We start from the raw sequence: 20229 nt of genomic DNA on the forward strand, positions 1-20229 counted from the left end.
AGAGCTCCCTGTTGGTCACATGTTTTTGGTTATTTTTTTCCCCTGCGTTTTTCCCCTCTCTCCAGCATAAGGCGCTAGTCGACTCAGGCGCAGCTGGGAGTTTTATGGATCGCGGACTCGCCCGTAAGTTGGGTATTCCGCTGGTGCAGATAGACCCACCTTTCCCCGTGCACTCCTTAGATAGCCGACCGTTAGGGTCAGGGCTGATCAGGGAGGCCACGCAGGGGGATCATAGGGAGCAGATCAGTTTCTACCTTATTGATTCACCTGGGTTTCCAGTGGTGTTGGGGGTTCCCTGGCTAGCCATTCACAATCCCCTCATTTCCTGGAGACAGGGAGCTCTTCAGGGATGGTCAGAGGAGTGTTCAGGTAGGTGTGTGGGAGTTTCCATCGGTGCCACGTCGGTGGAGAGTCCAGACCAGGTTTCCACTGTGCGCATTCCCCCAGAATATGCCGATTTGGCTATCGCTTTTAGTAAGAAAAAAGCGACCAAATTACCACCTCATCGACGGTGGGATTGCGTGATAAACCTCCAGGAGAACGCTGCACTTCCCAGGAGTCACGTGTACCCATTGTCACAGGAGGAGACGTTGGCTATGGAGACATATGTCACGGAAGCTCTGAGACAAGGGTTAATTCGGCCCTCCATGTCACCCGCCTCCTCGAGTTTCTTTTTTGTGAGAAAAAAGGAGGGAGGACTGCGTCCGTGCATTGATTATCGAGGTCTCAATTCAATCACAGTGGGATTTAGTTATCCACTACCTCTCATCGCTACGGCGGTGGAATCATTCCACGGAGCGCGTTTTTTCACAAAACTGGACCTCAGGAGCGCGTATAATCTGGTGCGTATTCGGGGAGGAGACGAGTGGAAAACAGCGTTTAGTACCACATCAGGCCACTATGAGTACCTCGTCATGCCGTATGGGTTGAAGAATGCTCCAGCCGTCTTCCAATCCTTTGTAGATGAGATTCTCAGGGACTTGCATGGGCAGGGTGTGGTAGTATATATTGATGACATCTTGATCTATTCTGCCACACGCGCCGCGCATGTCTCCCTGGTGCGCAGGGTCCTTGGGCGACTGCTGGAGCATGACCTATACGTCAAGGCTGAGAAATGTGTGTTCTCCAAACAAGCCGTTTCCTTCCTGGGTTATCGCATTTCCACCTCGGGGGTGGTGATGGAGTGTGACCGCGTTAACGCCGTGCGTAATTGGCCGACTCCGACCACGGTAAAGGAGGTGCAGCGGTTTTTAGGGTTTGCCAATTACTACCGGAGGTTTATCCGGGGTTTTGGCCAAGTGGCGGCGCCCATTACCTCACTGCTGAAGGGGGGGCCGGTGCGTCTACGGTGGTCGGCCGAGGCAGATGGAGCCTTCAACCAGTTGAAGGCACGGTTTACTGAGGCTCCCGTGTTGGCGCATCCGGACCCTTCATTAGCGTTCATAGTGGAGGTGGATGCGTCCAAGGCTGGTGTTGGAGCCGTGCTATCACAGCGCTCGGGCACGCCACCGAAGCTCCGTCCCTGTGCTTTCTTTTCTAAGAAGCTGGGTCCGGCGGAGCGGAACTATGATGTGGGGGACCGGGAGTTACTAGCTATGGTAAAAGCCCTGAAGGTGTGGAGACACTGGCTTGAGGGGGCTAAATACCCTTTCCTCATCTGGACTGACCACCGCAATCTGGAGTATATCCGAGCGGCGAAGAGACTGAATCCGCGTCAGGCTAGGTGGGCCATGTTCTTTACACGATTTAGATTTACGATCTCTTATAGACCAGGTTCCCTCAACACTAGGGCCGACGCGCTGTCCCATCTCTATGACACCGAGGACCGGCCCATCGATCCGACTCCCATCCTTCCAGCCTCTTGGCTGGTGGCCCCGGTGGTATGGGAGGTGGACGCGGACATCGAGCGGGCGTTGAGGGTAGAACCTGCGCCTTCCCAGTGTCCGACTGGCCTTAGGTACGTACCGCTTGGTGTCCGTGATCGATTGATTCGGTGGGCTCACACACTACCTTCTTCGGGTCATCCGGGGATTGAGAGGACAGTGCGGGGTCTTAGGGGGAAATACTGGTGGCCCACCTTGGCTAAGGACGTGAGGCTCTATGTCTCCTCCTGTTCGGTATGCGCACAGAGTAAGGCTCCTAGGCACCTGCCGAGAGGGAAGTTACAACCCCTCCCGGTTCCACAACGGCCATGGTCTCATCTATCGGTAGATTTTCTGACTGATCTTCCCCCATCTCAGGGGAACACTACCGTTCTGGTCGTTGTGGATCGGTTCTCTAAGTCCTGTCGTCTCCTCCCATTGCCTGGTCTCCCTACGGCCCTACAGACTGCGGAGGCTCTATTTACCCACGTCTTCCGGCACTACGGGGTGCCGGAGGACATCGTATCTGATCGAGGTCCCCAGTTCACGTCCCGGGTGTGGAGGGCGTTTATGGAGCGTCTGGGGGTCTCGGTCAGCCTTACCTCTGGGTATCACCCCGAAAGTAATGGGCAGGTGGAGACAGTGAACCAGGAAGTGGGTAGGTTTCTGAGGTCGTATTGCCAGGACCGGCCAGGAGAATGGGCGAGGTACGTCCCGTGGGCAGAGTTGGCCCAGAACTCACTCCGCCACTCATCAACGAACATGTCGCCATTCGAATGCGTACTGTGGTACCAGCCGGTCCTGGCTCCGTGGCATCAGAGCCAGACCGAAGCTCCTGCGGTGGAGGAGTGGGTACAGCGCTCTAGAGAGACCTGGCGGGCAGTCCAGGACTCTCTCAGGCAGGCCAGTGAACGGCAGAAGAAGAGCGCTGACCGTCACCGCAGTGAGGCCCCTGTGTTCGCACCAGGGGACAGGGTCTGGCTCTCAGCCCGAAACCTGCCCCTCCGCCTGCCCTGCCGGAAGCTGGGGCCGCAGTGTGTGGGGCCATTTAAAGTCCTGAGGAGGATAAACGAGGTGTGTTATAGATTACAACTTCCCTCTTACTATCGTATTAACCCCTCGTTTCATGTGTCTCTCCTCAGGCCGGTGGTAGCTGGTCCCCTTCAGGAAAATGAGGTGCCGGAGGTCCCTCCGCCCCCTCTTGACATCGAGGGGTCCCCGGCGTACATGGTACGAACTATTCTGGACTCGAGACGCCGGGTGAGGGGCCTGCAGTACCTCGTGGACTGGGAGGGGTACGGTCCGGAGGAGAGATGCTGGGTACCGGTGGGGGACATTTTGGATCCTTCCCTCTTGAGGGACTTTCACCGCCTCCACACGGATCGCCCTGCTCCTCGCCCTCCGGGTCGCCCTCGAGGCCGGGGTCGGCGCGCTGCGGGAGCCGCACGTCGGGAGGGGGGTACTGTTACGAATCCCGCCGAGGATGGTGCCTCTTCCCATTCGGGCGGCGCTCGGCGGTCGTCGTCTCCGGCCTACTAGCTGCCACCGATCCCCTTTTCTGTTTTCATTTAGTTTTGTCTAATTGGTTGCACCTGTTTTGTGTTTAGGGTTAGTGAGCTATTTAAACCCAGTTGGCCCGCCGACTTTTGTGCGGGCTTGTTATTCTGTTTTGTGGTGTTTGTTATAGTGTGGATTTTGTCCTAGTTATTTTTGGACTGTATCTTGACGCGCCCTTTTGTTGTGTGGCATAGCCGTCTCATTTATATTCTGTTTGGAATATTAAAATATCCACTTGCTCGGAACTACCCTGCTCTCTGCACCTGACTCCTTCATTCACCATTGGAATCGTAACACCTCCATGCTTTACGTTTGGAAATACACATGCAGAGATCATACGTTTACCCACAACGCGTCTTACAAAGACACGGCAGATGGAACCAAAAATCTTCAATTTGGACTCCAGACCAAAGGACAGATTTCCACCAGTCTAATGTCTATTGCTTGTGTTTCTTGGCCCAAGCAAGTCTCTTCTTTTCATTGGTGTCCTTTAGCAGTGGTTTCTTTGCAGCAATTTGACCATGAAGTGTCACGTCTGCCCCCGCTCCCCCTCTCCGGTGCTCGACGTCACCAGTTCACTCATCATTACGCACACCTGCCACCATCGTTACGTGCACCTGGGCTTAATTAAGGGACTCGCCTGGACTCCATCATGTCATTTATTATTTATTAATTACCCTTTGGATGGTGTATCAACACACCCAGTCACTGCAATCTGTCCTCAGTTTCATTCCAGGGTCAGCATTGATGTTGTTAGTTTCTCCTGTCCAGACGATGTTCTTGTTTTGTTTCATGTCTATGTATTATTAAATCCACACCCCATACTTGCTTCTCATCTCCCAGCGTCTGTCGTTACAAAACCGCTCAGAATGCTGACTCTACAATTGGAAGCATCAGGGAGTTTTTTTTTTTTGGTGACGTCGGGTCCGGGTGCCTCTGCCGAAGCAATCGGAGTGCCTCAGCTGGCTCGTCAGGCTCCCACGCCTCAGCAGGCTCGTCAGACTCCCACGCCTCCGCCGGCTCATTAGGCTCCCACGTCTCAGCCGGCTCGTCAGGCTCCCACGCCTCAGCCGGCTCGTCAGGCTCCCACGCCTCAGCCGGCTCACCAGGCTCCCATGCCTCGGCCGGCCAGCCAAGCTTGCCCAGGTAGGATGCCAGGTGGTGCCTCTAGAGGGGGGGGGGGGGTACTGTCACGTCTGCTCTCCGGTGCGCGAGGTCACCAGTTCACTAATCATTACGCACACCTGCCACCATCGTTACGCGCACCTGCACTTAATTATGGGACTCACCTGGACTCCATCACGTCATTTATCTCCCCTATATCTGTCATTCCTCAGTTTCATTCCCGAGTCAGCATTGATGTTGTTATGTTTCTCCAGTCCAAATGCTGTTCTTGTTTTGTTTCATGTGTATTTATTATTAACCTCTCTTGGGTACGTGAGACGTTAGCGTCCCACCTCTTCAACAGCCAGTGAAACTGCTGGGCGCCAAATTCAAATACAGAAATACTCATTATAAAAATTCAGAAAACAAAACATCTTTTACATAGGTTTAAAGATTAACTTCTTGTGAATCCAACCACGGTGTCAGATTTTTTAAATGCTTTACGGCAAAAGCATACCTTACGATTATTTGAGAACATAGCCCACTAGACAAATCATTACAAACAGTAACCAGCCAAGTAAGAACAGTTACACAAGTCAGAAATAGAGATACAATTAATCCCTTACTTTTGATGATCTTCATATGGTTGCACTCAGCAGACATTAATTTACTCAATAAATGTTCCCTTTTGTTCGATAAAGTCTCTTTATATCCAAAAACCTCCGTTTTGTTCGCGCGTTTTCTTCAGTAATCCACAGGCTCAAACGCAGTCAAAACAGGAAGACAAATAAATCCAAATTGTATCCGGAAAGTTCATAGAAACATCTCAAACGATGTTTATATTCAATCCTCAGGTTGTTTTAGCCTAAATACTCGATAATATTTCAACCGGACAATAACGTCGTCAATTTAAAAGGTAAACAAGAAACGCACTCTCTCGGTCTCGCACATGAAAAAGCTCTGTGACACTTTAGGGTCCACTCATTCAGACTGCTCTTACTTCTTAATTTTTCAGAATACAAGCCTGAAACAATTTCTAAAGACTGATGACATCTAGTGGAAGGCATAGAAACTGCAATTTGAGTCCTAAGTCAATGGATACTGTAATGGCATTGAATAGAAAACTACAAAACAAAAAAAAAAAATACTTCCTGAATGGATTTTTCTCAGATTTTCGCCTGCCAAATCAGTTCTGTTATACTAACAGACACTATTTTAACAGTTTTGGAAACTTTAGAGTGTTTTCTATCCAAATCTACCAGTTATATGCATATCATATCTTCTGGGCCCGAGAAGCAGGCAGTTTAATTTGGGCATGCATTTCATCCAAAATTCTGAATGCTGCCCCCTACCCTAGATAAGTTTTATGTCTACACCCTGTACTTGCTTCTCGTCTCCCAGCATCTGTTGTTACAGAACCAATTCACACAGTCTCCTCTGAACAGTTGATGTTGAGTATAAGGATATCTTCTGCATACCCCCCCTACATTGTCACAACAAAACTGATTGGCTCAAACGCCAAATTCCACAAATTAACTTTTAAGCAGGCATACCTGTTAATTGAAATAGATTCCAGGTGACTACCTCATGCAGCTGGTTGAGAGAATGCCAAGAGTGTGCAAAGCTGTCATCAAGGCAAACGTTGGCTATTTGAATAATAAAATATATTTTGATTTGTTTAACACTTTTTTTGGTTACTACATGATTCCATATGTGTCATTTCATAGTTTTAATGTCTTCACTATTATTCTACAATGTAGAACATAGTAAAAATAAAGAAAAACCCTTGAATGAGTAGGTGTTCTAAAACTTTTGACTGGTTGTGTATGTAAATATATTTACATGTATTACTTACCCATACAGTACCTTCATAAAGATTTCACACCCGTTGACTTTTTCCACATTTAGTTGTGTTAAAGCCTGCATTCAAAATTGATTAAGTATATTTTTTGTCACTGGCCTATACGCAATACCCCATAATGTGAAAGTGGAATTGTGTTTTTCAAAATTTTTACAAATTAATTATAATTGAAAATGTGTAATGTCTTGATTCAAAAACTATTCAAGACCTTTGTCTTGTTAAATAAGTTCAGGAGTACAAATTGTGCTTAACAAGTCACATATGTTGCATGGATTCACTCTGTGTGCAGTAATAGTGTTTAACAGGATTTTTGAATTATTACCTCATCTTCTTACCCCACACATACAGTTATCTGTAAGGTCCCTCAGTCGAGCAGTGAATTTCAAACACAGATTCAACCACAAAGACCAGAGGTTTTCCAATGCCTTACAAAGAAGGGAACCTATTGGTAGATGGGTAAAAATAAAAAGCCGACATTGAATATCCCTTTGAGCATGGTGAATTCATTAATTACCCTTTGGATGGTGTATCAATACACCCAGTCACTACAAAGATACAGCTGTCCTTCCTAACTCAGTTGCCGGAGAGGAAGGAAACAGGCCAACGGTGACTTTAAAACAGTTACTTTTAATGGCTGTGATAGGAGAAAACTAAGGATGGATCAACATTGTAGTTACTCCAAAAAACTAACCTAATTGACAGAGTGAAAAGAAAGAAGCCGTGAAATTAATAAAAATATTCCAAAGCATGCATCCTGTTTGCAACAAGGCACTAAAGTAATACTGCAAAAAATGTGGCAAAGCAATTCACTTTTTGTCCTGAATACAAAGTGTTATGTTTGGAGCAAATCCAATACACCCTCCATATTTTCAAGCATAGTGGTGGCTGCATCATGTTATGGGTATGCTTATAATCGTTAAGGACTGGTGAGTTTTTAAGGATAAAAAAGAAACAGAACGGAGCTAAGCACAGGCAAAATCCTTGAGGAAACCCTGGTTCAGTGTGCTTTCCACCAAACACTGGGAGATGAATTAACCTTTTAGCAGGACAATAACCTAAACCACAAGGCCAAATCTACACTGGAGTTGGTTACCAAGAAGACAGTAATTGTTCCTGAGTGGGATAACTAGTCAGTTGTACAACTGAAATGTGTCTTCTAACTGAATCAGAGAGGTGTGGGGGGCTGCATTAAACAACAGCTTCAGCATCCAGGTTAACTGCCTTGCTCAGAGGCAGAACGGCAGATTTTTACCTTGTCAGCTTGGGGATTCGAGCCAGAAACCTTTCAGTTACTGGTCCAACGCACCAACCACTAGACTACCTGGCCGTTTTAGAATTTGACTTAAATCTGCTTGAACATTTATGGCAAGACCTGAAAAGTGTTGTCTAGCAATGATCAACAACCAATTTGACAGAGCTTGAAGAATTCTTGAAAAGAATACTGGGCAAATGTTGGACTATCCAGGTGTGTAAAGCTATTAGAGATTTACCCAGAATGACTCGTGGCTGTAATCGCTGCCAAGGTATTGACTCAGGGGTGTGAATACTTACGTAAATGAGATATTTCTGTATTTAATTTTCAATAAATTAGCAGAAATTTCTAAAAACATGTTTTCACTTTGTTATTATGGAGTTATGGGGTCATTATTTTGAATTCCCTTTTGAATTCAGGCTGTAACACGACAAAATGTGGAATAAGTAATGGTGCATAAATACTTTCTGAAGGCACTGTATGTGGTAGTATGCATTTTATATACATGTGCTATTCATATATTTACATGTATTTCTTTAAACTATATTCAACAGTATGCATGATTATTTATAGTCAACAGATTTATATATGAATAATACATATATTTGTATAAATGAGTAAAACATAGCTCATGATATATGGTGACATATGTGCAAGAAATGTAATGAAATGCATGTCAAGTGCAACAGAAAAAAGGCACACAACACAGACAATTAAGACTCGAAAATGTATTGTTTCCCTTTGTGAGCTCAGAAAGTCACTGGAAGGTTACATCTGAAAAACAAAATATAATGTACAAATTACTTTTGTGCACTTATCATCTGTATTTGAAAATAAGGTATTTAAACAAGTTCACAGTTACCCTGAGGATAATGCGCCAGAGAGCAAAAAAAATCAACACAAGATGAAGAATTAGGGGTTAATGTGTGACTACCCAATGAGGTCGGTCTACCTGATTTGGTCGGGCTCCACTGTTAGGAGAGTGATATGAACTTGTGCTTCAATAAGTTTGGCTTCTTAGCATTCATTGTCATGGTTATCAACTGTACCGCAGAAATGGAATGTAAATCCCAGAAAATAGATGTTGTGGTGACAGCTGCAGAGAAGTACTCGGGTGTAAGAGATTTTACTGCAGGAGAGTTACAAGGTGTGTTTGAACAAAATAGTCCTGTCCTCCCAGGCCGTCGCCCTGGTGTAGGATCAGTTAGGGTCAAAGTAGTGGAATGGGGTGCTGTTTTATCTCTTTATTTAATTTAAATGTTTTATGAAATAGTGGTGTATGGCTGTAGGGTTAGTTGGTGGTGCAATATTTTTAATTTCCCCATTATTTTTCCATTTTGTTTCACAAAATGTGACCTGATCGACCACACCCCCCCGCACAGTAGCTGGATCCATGCACAAGAAGAAGAAGAAGGCCTAACTCTGGTGTTCAATTTAACTTTGGGCTCTATTCAGTCTGAATTGGGGAATTTCAGCTTTACAGCGTGATTGAAATTCAAAGGCAATGTTCCCGCTTTAGCGAAGACTGCATCCATGGTAAACGCTGCTTATGTCACTCAATCGGAAATTGCCTATCAATTTCTATCACGGAATCTGTAACACATCAGCTTTACAGATTGAATAGGGCCCTTGGTCATTCCTATGTCTGCCAGACAGTGGGACAGTTTGGTGTGCTGCCAGGTTAATGGCATGAAAAAGCCTGGGTTTTCTTTTGAGAGGACTATTAAGATTTAATGTCCTTTATACAATGTGCTGTTTGTTATTTTTGTTGTATATATTTTGTACAGCTCCCAGATTTATTCCTCCCACTGTTAATAAAAGCTCCATCCTGAGCATTGCACCTGGGATGTATTCATCAGTGCACACCATTGCAAAATGTTTTGCACGGTTGCACCATAGCAAAATAAAACTTTTTTTTCTTCAAGTAAGCGTATGTTATTGGACAAATTTAAATAGGTCCATCACAATTTCTGCTTGTTTGCTTCCATTTGGTTCCTAATGTTTGTGTGTGTGTGGCAACGGGTGATTTAGGCTTTTTTTTTCTCGGGACAATGGTAGTTGAGGAAACAGACGCAATTTCACAGGCAATTCAACACAGGAAGCAGTGACCTAAATTCTCCAGCTTTATACATAACCATAAAAAACAACCTACTGTATACATCAGCAGCGGTCAGTGCAGTTTAAGAGGGAGGACAATTTTTTTTTCATGAGCATGGCCTTATTTCTATTACAGCATATTGGATGACCCTCATTCATATTCCATTCACCCAGTTAAATGTAACAGTGATTGGTTTATGCTAGTACATGATGCACACAAGTCTAGAGACAAATTTGAGGTGACAGATAGGGACACATGGACAGACAGTGACATTCAATACCTCCTTGCACACTCTTGCCTGCATCTAGCTGATATACGGTGTAATCATTAGTCCAACAGTTGCAAACAAGAGTTTATATTGGACAAAGTCAGGTATGTTTATCTCCGTTTTATTCTGTTTGCTTCCATTTAAGATTTTTTTTTCAACAGAATTGGCGGAATGAATACACTGTTCACTTTCATAGCAGCCACGATTGTTACGGAGTCTAGTTGATAGGTAATCGACTAGCCGGACTGTTCCCCGGACTCTGCGTGTAGGGATTTGTACAATGCATGAACAAGGCTATTGAACTTGACATTGATGTCTGTCTTTATTCCTTTATCCAACATAGCATACTGAAACAACGTTGTATTGCTATGCTCGCTCCTCCTCTCACCTCTTCCCTTCGCTTGTGGACTTCAATGTGGACTTCAATGCAAGAGACATCAGCTACAGGCGAAAAAACAATAGTAAATTCGCTACAATCATGCAGTAACGTTACAGTGTAAAGCCAGTAATTAGTTACACCAAAAAGCTTACCTTGACCTGGAAGAGTTCCAGTGTTGTGTTGGAAAGTCATAGCCAGCTAGCTAACATAGCATCCTTTTGAGCAGGGTTTTTCATCTCTTTGAGCAGGGTGTTTCAGTGGGCTAAACTAGCTAGGTTCATTTGCTGGCCAAGTAAGTGAAACTGAAAGCAAAAAGAAATGACGAAATCTCTCACTCTCTATTTCTCTCTTGCTTCTCCTTCATTTTGGAAGAAATTAATTTGTTCAAAGCTGTTCAACTATTGTCTTTCTCTCTCTTTGAGTCAACTACTCACCACACTGCAGTGCTAGGTAGCAGTAGCTTATGCTTTCAGTACTAGATTAATTCTCTGATCCTTTGATTGGGTGGACAACAAAAGTCAGTTCATGCTGCAAGAACTCTGATAGGCTGGAGGACACCCTCTGGAAGTTGTCATAATTACTGTGTAGGTCTATGGAAGGGGGTGAGAACCATGAGCCTCCTACATTTTGTATTGAAGTCAATGTACCCAGAGGAGGACAGAAGCTAGCTGTCCTCCGGCTACACCATGGTGCTACCCTACAGAGTGCTGTTGAGGCTACTGTAGACATTCATTGCAAAATAGTGTGCTTTAATCAATTATTTGGTGACGTGATTATATTTAGTATAGTTTTATCTAAAAGGAATACATTTTAAAATGTTTTACCATTTTAATTGTTATGAAATGGTCTTCCCCTTCCTCCTCTGAGGAGCCTCCACTGGTATACATTACCTGTCTTGCCACCAAATGAGTATCAATTCAGAATTGGCAGCAAGGTTATAGCATGGGCAACCACAGAGAGAGAGAGACAACAATTATTTCTCTTTTATCATTCTCCTTCAATTCGCAGAGACTGAATGTTTCTCACCAGACAAAGCATCCGAGTGCGTCAAACAGCACCCCCTTGTCGCTGTATGTGTAGCCCATGTATCTGATGCTGTATAGTCCTACAGAGTATGGCATTGTTGCCGCCTGTAGCACTGAATGCAAGAGAAGCCAGAAAGCACTTGGCCTCCCTTGATAACAAAAAGCAAGAAAGAATAACCAATCAGCATTGAGATAAACTGAGTGAGCTGAACTGTGAATCGTACTGGCACACAAAAAAAAAGGGTCAAGGGATTTGAGCAAAACGTCATTGACAGAAAAAACTTGAATTTTTGCATCTTGTTGTGTTGTTGTCCTCTGCTGGCTAGCTAGCTAGCTAAAATGGTCCCTTTCCGAAATTAGCCATGGATGGTGAGAGGGATTTGGACTCGCGGTTTTATCTAATTCTCCGTACTGGCCAATGATTATAATGGCGATTCTGATCCAATCATAAATTCATACGTTGTTCCTCTGGCCTGAGAGGATACAAGTTCAATATGTAGATCGCTATAGTAGGCTAATGTTGACTAGCTGGCTCATCGTTGCCCATAAAAGGAAGTTAGGCTAATGAGCAAGCATCTTAGCCAGCTAGCCTAGGACAACAAAATCTAAAAGCTTGTTCTCTATGACAGAGGATTGCAAGTATATTGAGTCAACATGTTTTTTTCTACTTGCACGAACGCATGCACGCACACACACTAACACTAACACAAACACACAGATAAATCAGAACCATGGACAGCCACGTCATATTTAACTGACTTTGATTGGAATTCATTGTTTTTGTAATCTTTTAGTTGTCACTGTATTAGACTAAGCAGAGGTGATTTGATGATTTTGGAATGTTGAAGTTGAAATGGTGCTGGAATAGTAGAGGCAGCACCTGTTTTCTTTGCGACTTGCTGTAACTCTCCGTGGTTCTAAATCAATAGGGGTTTAGTAGTCCAAAAATGTAGGAAACATTAACTTGCTTGATCATGCTGTAGGTTATGTAACTGTTTGTTACATGCAATATGCTTTGTGGACTCCACGGGACAGATGTTGCTCTCCGGTTTTGTGATGAAACAAAAGTGTGTTTGAATTTATTCTGCCACTGTGTGTTCTTATTGTCTCAGCCTTAGGCCTATATATCACGGTCGCAAGGCATATGAACTAACAGTTATAGAGCAAATAACGCAATTATCACAACACATAGGTTGTAATATGGCAATTTTTCTGGCTTGGCTTCCTCGGTGACTTTACCCACACACCACTACTGCCATTCAATAGCACAGAATGAGTTCCGTTTGAGTTAAATAATTAATAAGCGAGGCTTTAAGGGTGCACTATGCAGAAATTGCTCTGCCATTTACTGGTAGCTAAAATTCGAATAGTTTGCCTAATTTCAGTTAATGTGACAAGTATTCTTCAGAGAATCATTGTACCATCTAAATCGCTGTGAAATAAATTTTCCATAACAAAAAAATGTTTATTTTCAGCTGTTTGAAGCTGGTGTACAAAACCGAAAGTAAAAGACACAAAAATGTAATTTAAGCAGAGGGAGCATAGAAATAGTGCACATAGAACAGCTCTACTACTTCTTAGACTTGCTTTCAATGAGAATGACAGAGCTATAACTCACATTTCTATGTGGATTTGGTTGTGTCGCCCAAAAAGTTACATATTGCAGGTTTAAATGCCTAAGTGTGCATGCTGGGGTGTCATTTGCACTTTGAAAAGGTGCACCTTGTGATTTATTGTTAATTAAAAGTGAATCAGGAAACTGCGACTCGAAAACCACCACAAAGGCGCTCCCACTTCGTCATCTTGGCTCAAGCACCGTGTGTTTCAATGGTGGGATCCCGGAACGCAGCCGCTCCTGCGGAACCATAATGGCTGATGGCGGGGCAGTTTCATAACGTTGGGTGGGAGGAGCTTGGTTATTCTGGACGAGGAGCGACGAAGGAAGAGAGGAAAATTGGAGCAACGATAAAGTGAAAGGGAGAGAGAGAGAGGATTAGAGCACGCCCCTGAAGCCCATTTTCAGTTAATAGTTTTACCTTCCCGATCGAGTCGCGTGTGCACGGGAACCATGCGCGCTTTTCAAGGGGGACGAAACTAACCTTTTCACCTCTTTTGGGATGTGAAGAATGTAGCTAGGCTACTCGTATGTGTTATTTAGATTAAGCAGTATTTTGAGTAAATAGTTAGTTTTGTTGATGAACTCTGCAAAATACACAGAGTATAGCTGTAGTTTTTGCAGCGGGTTGTAGCCTACGTGCGTTCTGGACGGTTAACGAACGTGGATCAGCAGACGGGGCATGCGACTTGAGTTGTTTATTCTAACGTTTTACAATACTACCGTAGGCTTCGAGGAGGATTAGCCTAAGTAGGAAACCGGGAAACCTGGGCAAGGTGGGGCAGAACCGGAGACCGCCAACGGGATTATTGAAAAACTCACGTTGCCTTGAAGCTTCGCACTGTAGTCGAACCACCGCAGCTGCGCAGCGTTTTGGGGAAACAATATTTTTCTAACCCATTGGAATTGGGGAAGCTTTATTCCCAACTCCTTGGTGATTAGTCTACGCCTCAAGTAGCCTAGGCTACAGAGAGCAGAACAGTTTGTATTTACAAAAACGTCCGTTTGTTGTGATTATTTGCTTTGGAACATACGTTTCAGGACGGATTTGGGGGGAATTATTTCCCCAGCCTCGCTGGACCATGGCGGACGACGACGTACTGTTTGAAGATGTGTACGAGCTGTGTGAGGTCATTGGAAAGTACGTGTGATGTTTGTTGCCTTTTATTACACGATGAGGTTACATTGTATCTCCTCGAATGTGTCCCCTGTCTAGATTATTCTCTCTCTCTCTCTCTCTCTCTCTGTCTGTGTGTGTGTGTGTGTGTGTGTGACAACATGCACGGGAGACACTTCACAGTTCATCATGGTGTGGTAGAGAGTGAACACACACACCCTGTATCGGTCATGACAGCTGATCTGTAGTGCATATTACCACGTCTGAGTTACAGATTTGAATTCATAGCCTTCAATCTCCTGTGCAAGATGCAAGTCTCCCATGTTACACATTCCTCTATTAGCAATGTCAGATAAGTAATGACCTGCGATTTCTTATAGCTATGAGACAATCGCATGAGTCATGTGCAATCAATGTGTCATGTTGTACTAAAAGGCTATCTGCATATTGTCACTTGCAGTAGTGACTAGGCTACATGCAAATGTGACAATAGAATCTTTCCTCATTTGCTCACTCCCAGGAAATCCAATTATTTCAGAGCCAATGAAAATGCATGATTACTTCTCTGTGGATGAATTTATCTTCCTTATGTTGTGGGTGCATACTTCTTTCCTGCAGTGACAGCAAATGTCTGTTCTATGTTCTTTATTCTATTCTATTCTACATGTTGTAAGTTAGCCTCCTCCACAGCTGCTGTGTGGGTCTGATTATCTCAGTCTAGGATGATGATGACACATCAGAATGATGATTATGGTGAATGAATAGGGATTCGGCAGGCTTCAAGTCCCAATGCATAGTCAATCATTGCCTTGGTGTCCTGTTTAGATGTAGGCTACTCCACTCTAGCATTTGCATAATAGTTGCACTGTAATTACATAGTCATTAGGTTGAGTGTAATTACACAATTGGAAAGGGACTTCTATATTACTCTAAACAACAGCAAAGCGTGTGTTTAAAAAATACACAATACAGAAGGCTATCAGTACATTAGATTTAGTACATTGGATAGTAGGTTTTCAGGCAGTTATTAAGAGGCTCTCCCTGAAAATCAGGTTTTGAAAATCAGGTGTAAAACCAAAGACAGAAACACATCAATCATCATATTGACGGGATCAGGGCTCGGTTGGCTTTGTTAACAGTGGCCACTGTGTGTGTGTGTTGTGTATACTGACATTGTGTGTTTTAGGGTTGGGCGGTATCCAGATTTCCATACCTTCATACCGTGACTGTGCCATCCTGGGTTATACGTTATTACCGGTATTGCACACAAGGGGTGCATTTTTTTCCAAAAGTAACCCCCCCTAAAAAATGTCACTTACCAGTATACTAACAGCATGCTAACAAGTACTAAGGAATCCCCATAGGGATCCCCATGCGTAAAAATGCAGTTTGCACCATGCACAAAACATATATTAAACAGCAGGATCTTTATCCAGGAGTTGATTGTCTATGCTGCTGTTACGAAAAAGCTTGATCTTGCAAGCTAACGTTAGCCACTTATGTTAGCAAACCTAGCTGTAGAGAGTTTATTTTACACATCTTAGATAGTTAACTTAATGGTTATATGATATATAGCTGGCAAACATTAGTAGTGAATTTCAGACAAATGTAACCTGATCACCTCACTAAGTTGCGCTGCAGGAGTGACTCACCTCACAAAGCTCCCGTTTTGCTTGTTGTCCCTCTTTGTAAAAAAACATATGTGACTGGCTCAAACATCTGTTTTGGGAAACTAGTAATGGAAAGCTTCATAATGAAAAATAATCTAACAGGCGAAATGTTGAGAGCAATCTACTTTATGTATTACCTAGTGCACAAGTTGACTGCAGGTATTTCTGTAAAAAGTTAAAATAACGTCAAAGGCGGTATTGGAAAAGTCATACAGAGGGTATTTCAAAATACCCGGGTTACGGTATAACGCCCAACCCTAGTGTGTACTGACTGGGCACTGGGCCTACTGTAACATGTTTAGGCAGGCCTGAAACCTGTGTGAGAAATGTAAAAGACACTGACAGACAAAATACCTGTCTCTGTACTTGATACCATGCATCCGAAGGAGTTAGGTACACACACATTAAACAAACATTTGTAGGATGAAGATTCCCCTAGACACTGGTATATGGTCAGTTAAGCATTTTACCCCTGATGGTTAAGGGCAGGATTGGGGATAGCGTTATCTGATCCACGATCTGTGTTTCGCGGCAGCTGCTATCATACCAGCCTAGTCCCAATCCAGCCCAACATCCGATCAGTCAGAACAGATATTGAAAGAGACAAGACTACAATAGTAAAGTCGAACCCTTCAAATCTCCGCTGTTAGCTGCACTCACAGACACACACTCATTTTGTTTCTGTCAATTCCAGTGTGGTTTACAACACTTGAACAACATTTGAATAATCAACGTCAGTCTTTGGTTCCTACTAGACTACAGAGTTTTGTTTAACGGAGCGGTGAAGTAGACTGTTGATTTGATCCTGTGAGAAAAGAGATTAACAAAGGGAATGGGAAACCCTACCAAACAACAACACAGCGGTTTGCAAAGGCGTCACTTTAAAAGCCTAATGCTCCAGATCGTCAGGGTTTTATGTCGAGGTTAGATGCACAGTGTTAATATAGGCCTATATATAGGTCGGCTTAACGTTGGACTGTGTGGGGAAGAGTAGGGTTTTTGCAGTGTGCTGTCCCAGAGTATGTGTGTGAATGAGATTTTGGCACGTGTGTGTGAGCGGGATTTAGGCCTAAGCTCTCAATTTTAGAACACTGACCTCAGGCACAAATCCTGTCTGTCTGTCAGCGAGTGTGTTGGTGTTTGTATGTGAGCGTGCACGTTTGTGTGTGTGCATGTGGCATGTTGCTGTTAGATTGATTCACTCTGTTCCCAAGACTGCAGGGGAATGGGAGGTGAAGAAGGGAGATGGGAGGGAGGGAAAAGGGGGATGTGTTGGGAGTTTGTAGCAGGAAGAAGTCCAATAGTTTTACTTTGAGATGTACTCTACCTTCAGGCTACTCTCTTTTATTATCAGGCCTCTGATCAACTCAGAACAATGGATGGGTGTGAGTGTGTGTGAGCGTGCACATGTGTGTGTTGTGTGGTGAGGGGCCATAATTAGTACTCTGTAATGATATAGGCCTAGTGCTACTTGAATATGTTGTGTGTATGGTTGTGGGTGTGTGTATGGTTGTGGGTGTGTGTATGGTTGTGTCTGGTCGTGGGTGGGCCAGTTGCATGTGACAGCTCAAGCAGATGGTGTCAGTGTCAATATGGACTGTAGAATAAGAGCTGCGTACAGTTCTGCTTATCCTGCTGTTTGGACCTCAGCCTTATTTCATTAGAACAGCCTTTGTTTACAAGTGTTGCGTGTTGCCTACATGCTACACACTCTCTCTTTCTCACACACACACACAGACAGGAGTCAGTAGTCAGTAGGCCATGCAGTAGTCTCAGGCCTCGTACAGTAAACTATAATCCAGTATAGTTCAACCCAGCCATCTCTGCATGGGCAGCTTCAATGGAGACTGAATAGGAAGTAATATACTCCTCTCAATGAATCAATGCACTCACAGGCCTGCCTACAGTCTCACTGTATATTTAACAATGTCTTCACTGTGGATTTAACCATGGGGCTTGTCCTTTACCGCACAGTGAAGTGGGTCTACTTTAAAATGAATCGAGTGAATTACTGTCCATTTGCATTACCTTAGTCAGGGACTCAGGCAGGCTTAATAAAGAGCCAATATGTAATCACTGTGCAGGGTGTGGGCACGAGTGTGGCACGAGTGTGGAAGTGTGTGTAATGGGAGGCAGGAATGTGTGTGTGGCCATACAATAGCCTGCCAGTCCTGCCCTCGGACCCCCACAAGGGGGAGTCGGGGGCTTTACAAGTAGGCCGTCATTGTAAATAAGAATTTGTTCTTAACTGACTTGCCTAGTTCAATAAAAAAGCTAAAAAAGTTTACATGATTGAGTGTGTCAGCACAATGGACAGGGCGCGCCACTGTGTGTGTCTATGGAAAGCCACTGGGTGGCTAGGTATGAGTCCTTTGGGTTTCAATAAAAAGGGTGTGGGTTGGGCGCTACTCATCTCTGTGGTAGGCAAAGTGTGCACGTGATACCTGTAACACCTGTAATATTTTGATTTCTAAGGGCAAGCCCGCGCTGTGAAGTTTACCGTTGAAGCTGCTTCACTCAACTTTGCCTCACACCCCGCCACTACCGAGTTTAGTTAGCTTCTTGGCTAACTGTAAAAAGTGTTAGTGTTATTAGCCTTAGCCTATTTAGCTAGCTCAAACCAGCTAATCTGCCGCGATGGATATCAGAAATGAACTTTGCCAAAGTACCCCAAAAAAAGGAGAAGGAGAGCGACGAGCAGCAGCATCAACCCACTGAGGCTGCCGCCAAGCCCATCAGCAATGATGCTGTGTGTGCAGAGCCTACCCACCCTTCCACAAGCGCCTCCAGGATAATGACTCCACAGCCGCCTCCATCTCCGACTGTTCATGATGATCTTGGAACAGAGGAGCCAGCCCAGGTTAAATCCTACCCTAGCCACAGGTTTTCTGTCCAAAAACGTTAATTTAATAACAACTGGTTCATAGGAAGAGAGTGACTGGAATACTTGGTTACTGCTGATGCATCATTTTGTTTCCCAATGTCGAAAGTTTTGTGTTTCCCAATGCTAACGCAGACAAGGCCTTCACCCAAGCTGGCTATTCTAACTGGAAGAAAGCTGTTGATAGTACCAAAGGATTTGCTATGCACGCATCAAGCAAAGAGCCTTAGAGACTGTTCTTGGATGCTGTCATCGGTGAAATGTCAGAACGATTCAGCAAACACAACAGCCAACTGGTGTAGGCCAAGTGTGCCCTTGACCCCGAGAGTTATGACTTTCCAGATGTTGAAAAAGGTGAAACCATTGCTGGATCTAAGCAAAATAGATTTGGTGGAAGCTGAGATTGGTGTTGCTCCCCCCCTCTGGCTCCGATGAGGACAAATGGACCCCACTTGATATGCTGCAACGATTCTCTGACCCTCTCTCCTCTATGTCGACCGTGCTTACTGCACTGAAACATGGACTGACTTTTGGGGCGTCCATAGCTACATGCGAGAACTCATTTTCCACTTTGACAAAAGTGTTCAGTCAGCACAGAAGAAGCATGCTACACTTGAGGAAAGCTCAACTAATCCAACTGGCATTTGAGGGGGATCTTACAAGAAGATTTCAGGGAAAATGGAATGATCGATTACTCAGGAATTTCTACAGAGCATCAAGGAGGCTGCAACTCTTTTGAAAAGCTAAGATTGAAACAATCTAGCTGGTTGTTTATTATAAAAATCTTGCTTTTAGTGTGTAGGGCGCTGTCCATGGTGCTGAGAGAGCGCAGTGGCAATTTCTTGCCATTGAACCTGTCGAAAGCATTTGAACTTTTATGTTTATTGTGGTATAGTGTGATATAAGCAGAATTCAATATAATTCCAATGAAGAACCCAAATGATGTCCCTGGGTGTAGCTACATATGTACATATGTTTCATTATAGAAATAGATACATTCAATTATGGTTTACTTGATAGCCTATTGGTTTTCGTTTCTGTACGTCTTGGAAGCGTGTTTATGGTAGGCTGGCATTGCTTAATTAATTAGGTGGTTCGAATTTGATTCACATAAGTGTATTGTGCCGTATCACAACATGTTGTTGAACTCATGAGCGAGCTGAATGATTTTCCATGTTTGCCTTTATAGGCTTATTTATTTGGCAAGCAGCTGTGCATGGCTGCATCTCACTGTAGTAGGCTGTAGGCTATTTGGATCTCCATTCTCCTTTTGTTTACTGCGTTTGTTTATTGTTAATGTAACTAGCCTACATATAGCTTGTGTCATGCATTTATTGATCTGATATTTTGTTTACTAGGACTACTACTTGGTACCGCTGTTTTGTTCTGTTCTCATTTATTCGTTCACTTTCGCAGATGTTGGTATTCTAAGCCAAACTGCTATTTAGTATTTTTGTTTTCATGCATGAATAACTAGGCTACAACTTTTAGCATCATTCACACCCTCTTAAGCCTTAGCACTGCCCATCTCTTTAAGGAT

At 44.1% G+C, this 20229-nt stretch overlaps 1 protein-coding gene across 17 annotated transcripts in view; it reads left to right on the forward strand.

The window, feature by feature from the left end:
• The first annotated feature begins 13357 nt into the window (after positions 1 to 13357).
• caska (calcium/calmodulin-dependent serine protein kinase a) overlaps positions 13358 to 20229 on the forward strand; it is a 228309-nt gene continuing 221437 nt past the window's right edge. For 7 of the 17 annotated variants that reach the window (XM_071340852.1, XM_071340856.1, XM_071340862.1 and 4 more), the window contains exon 1: positions 13361 to 14162. In XM_071340852.1, the coding sequence (XP_071196953.1) occupies positions 14104 to 14162 (59 nt within the window). In that variant the 5' untranslated portion in view covers positions 13361 to 14103. Of the gene's footprint in view, positions 14163 to 20229 lie in introns of all 17 variants that reach the window. The other 10 variants (XM_071340848.1, XM_071340853.1, XM_071340851.1 and 7 more) reach the window with 4 other exon arrangements.

The sequence above is a fragment of the Salvelinus alpinus genome, chromosome 14 (assembly GCF_045679555.1).
Source record: "Salvelinus alpinus chromosome 14, SLU_Salpinus.1, whole genome shotgun sequence".
Lineage (NCBI taxonomy): Eukaryota > Metazoa > Chordata > Actinopteri > Salmoniformes > Salmonidae > Salvelinus > Salvelinus alpinus.